The sequence below is a fragment of the Malurus melanocephalus genome, unplaced genomic scaffold, assembly GCF_030028575.1.
Source record: "Malurus melanocephalus ecotype Western Australia unplaced genomic scaffold, MMel_1.1 scaffold_1970, whole genome shotgun sequence".
NCBI classification, from domain to species: domain Eukaryota; kingdom Metazoa; phylum Chordata; class Aves; order Passeriformes; family Maluridae; genus Malurus; species Malurus melanocephalus.
The window spans coordinates 11,466-14,412 of record NW_026625202.1 but is presented as its reverse complement, the minus strand read 5'-3'; the positions used below and the strand labels follow the sequence as shown (position 1 = coordinate 14,412).

Here is a 2,947-nt window from a genome sequence, read left to right as displayed (position 1 = left end):
GATTGTGGAACCCAAAATTGAGAGGGAAACCCAAAAATTTGGGTGAGGAACCCAAAAATTCAGAGGGAAACCCAAAATTCGGGAGTGTGGAACCCAAAAATTTGGGGAGGAACCCAAAATTCGGGGGTGGGGATTCCAAAATTTGGGAATGGGGACCCCAAAATGGCCACGGGGACCCCGCCCCTCCCCCCTCTGTACACGGGGGGTCCCCAGTCCAGCCCCTCCCCCCCTCAGCGGTCACTCTTTGGCCACCCCTCCCCCACCCATCGGTCACTCTTTGGCCACCCCTCCCCCCACTGCACCGGTCACTCTTTGCCTTTGGCCACCTCCCCTGTGGCCACTCGCGCGTGTCCGGCGCTGGCCGCAGCCCCCTCGGCCGCTGAGGACGGGGACAGCCGCGTCCCCAACGTCCGTCCCGCGTCCTCCTGGCCGGACACCTCGKAGCAGCCCTTGGCCTTGGAGCCCACGCCCCCGAAGGTCCCGAATTTGCCCTTGGGCTGCCGGACGGCGCCGATGTCCGGCTCGGCCGCGTGGTCATCGCCGAAGGASGACGAGCGCGGCCGCGGCTTTTTGCCCCGGAACAGCGAGAATTTGCCTTTGGCCGCGGTCACTTCGGCGTCCGGCTCGCCCTCGGCCGAGCCCAGGCTGCCCTTGGAGCCGGACGGCGACCCCGCGCCCCTCCCCCGCTGCTTGGACAGGGTCAGTTTGGGCATTTTGAGCTTGGAGCGCTTGAGCCGCGCTTCGGCCTCGTCCGGCTCGGCCGCGGGGAACTCCACGTCCACCCCGAGCTCGCGGCCGCGGGGCTCGGACTCGGAAAAGGCGAATTTGGGCATCCTCAGCTTGGGGAAGGACACCTTGACCTGGCCGGAGGGGTGGACGGGGCCGGCGCTGACCGATGGACCCTTCACGGTGACATTCGTGTCACCGGACACTGCCATGGCCGGAGCGTCCATCTGGACACCAACACCGCCACCGCTGACCGATGGACCCTTCATGGTGACATTGAGCCCGGAACTGGACATTGCCCTGGCCGGAGTGTCCATCTGGACACCAACACCGCCACCGCTGACCGATGGCCCCTTCACGGTGACATTGAGCCCTGAACTGGACACTGCCATGGCCGGAGCGTCCATCTGGACACCAACACCGCCACCGCTGACCGATGGACCCTTCATGGTGACATTGAGCCCGGAACCGGACACTGCGGCCACCGGAGCGTCCATCTGGACACCAACACCACCAACACCGCCACCGCTGACCGATGGCCCCTTCATGGTGACATTGAGCCCGGAACTGGACATTGCCATGGCCGGAGCGTCCATCTGGACACCAACACCACCGCCACCGCTGACCTTTGACCCCTCAGCCACGCCCACCTTTGGTCCTTTCAGCCTCAGGTCAAGGTCCGGCCCGTGCAGAGTGACCGCTGCGGTGTCACCGCTGTCCGGAGCGGGGCCGGACACTCCGAACTGGGGCAGTTTGAGCGAGGGCAGTTTGATGGTGCCCCCCAGGACCTCCAGGCCGGCGCCGTCCGCGGCCGTTTTTGGGGAGTGGACACTCAAATCKCCGCTCAGCTTTGGTCCTTTCAGCTCCGCGGCCGAAGCCGCTCCGGACACGTCCAGAGAGGGCCCTTTGATGTCCAGAGAGGCCCCCGGGGAGTGGACGGAGCCCCCCTTGACCTCCACGCCCCCGAGTGACCCGTCCAGAGTGACCCCTGGCCCTTGGGCCGAGCCCGAAATGTCCAAATCTCCCTSGAATTTTGGTCCTTTCAGGCTCCCCTCGAGGCCGGCGCCGGACATTTGGGGCCCTTGGAGCTTCACGTCCACCCCCAGCCCCCCCTTKGGCCACCCCACCTTCCCCTCCGGACCGTCCACTCGCGCTCCGGCCACGCCGAATTCGCCGTTTGGTCCTTTCCCCATGTCCGGCGTGGGGACGGTCACCTCCACCCCGAATTTGGGGTCCCCGGACAGGTGGAATTTGGGGCTCTTGACGCTGACGTCCGGCCCGTCCACGCCCACGCCGACGCTCGGGCCCTTGAGGTCGCCGCTGACCGTTGGGATGGMCACGTCCATCTCTCCCTCGGCCTTGGGGCCGTCCCCGCGGGATCTGTGCGATTTCAGGTCGAATTCCACGTCGGGGAAGGAGATTTTCCCGAACATGGCCTTGCGGCCCTTGGGCGATTTGGCGGCCACCTCGGGGCCGCTGACCGCCAGCTCGGCGTCCACCTCGGCTCCGGCCGCGGCCACCTCGAACGCKCCCTTCTTGCCCTTCACTTTGGGGCCGCTCATGTGGATTTTGGGCATTTTGAATTTGCTTTTTTTGCCCTTGGTGGTCACACTGAGCTCGGGGCACTCAGCGGTCACTTCGGCCTCGGGCAGCTCAACCTCGGCCTTGGGGCTCCTCATCCCGAACCCGAATTTGGGTTTTTTGAATTTGGGTGTTTTGACCTCGGCGCCGTCCACGCTCAGCTCCGGACCCTCCACGTCCACTTCGGGGCCTTTCAGCCCAAATTCGGGGCCTTTCAGCCCGAATTCGGGGCCTTTCAGCCCAAATTCAGGGCTTTTCAGCCCAAATTCGGGGCCTTTGATGTCCACCCCGGGCCCTCTGAGCTGACCCTCGGCCTTGGGGGCGGTCACTTCGAAGCCGCCCTTGGTTTTGTGTCCTTTCAGGCTCAAATCGATCTCGGGCATGGAGATTTTGGGGAGGTTCACGTGCATTTCGGGCATTTTCACTTTGGGCCCCTCCGTGCTGAGCTCGGCTTTGGGGCCGCTTAGGCCCAGCTCAACTTTGGGCAGATCCGCGTCCACCTCGGGGCCGTCGCCTTTGAAGCCGAATTTGGGAATTTTCATTTTGGGCATTTTCACCTTCCCCTCCAAACCATCGACATCGACCGCCGGGGCCTCCACCTCCATTTTGGGGCCTTTCACCTCCATTTTGGGGCCTTTCA

At 64.4% G+C, this 2,947-nt stretch overlaps 1 protein-coding gene across 1 annotated transcript in view; it reads right to left on the bottom strand.

The window, feature by feature from the left end:
- Window positions 1-266: 266 nt before the first annotated feature.
- The window catches only part of LOC130587484 (neuroblast differentiation-associated protein AHNAK-like), a 14,140-nt gene continuing 11,459 nt past the window's right edge, over window positions 267-2,947 (bottom strand). The window contains exon 4 of the mRNA XM_057388463.1: window positions 267-2,941. Coding sequence (XP_057244446.1) covers window positions 306-2,941 — 2,636 coding nt within the window. The 3' untranslated portion in view covers window positions 267-305. The remainder of the gene's footprint in view (window positions 2,942-2,947) is intronic.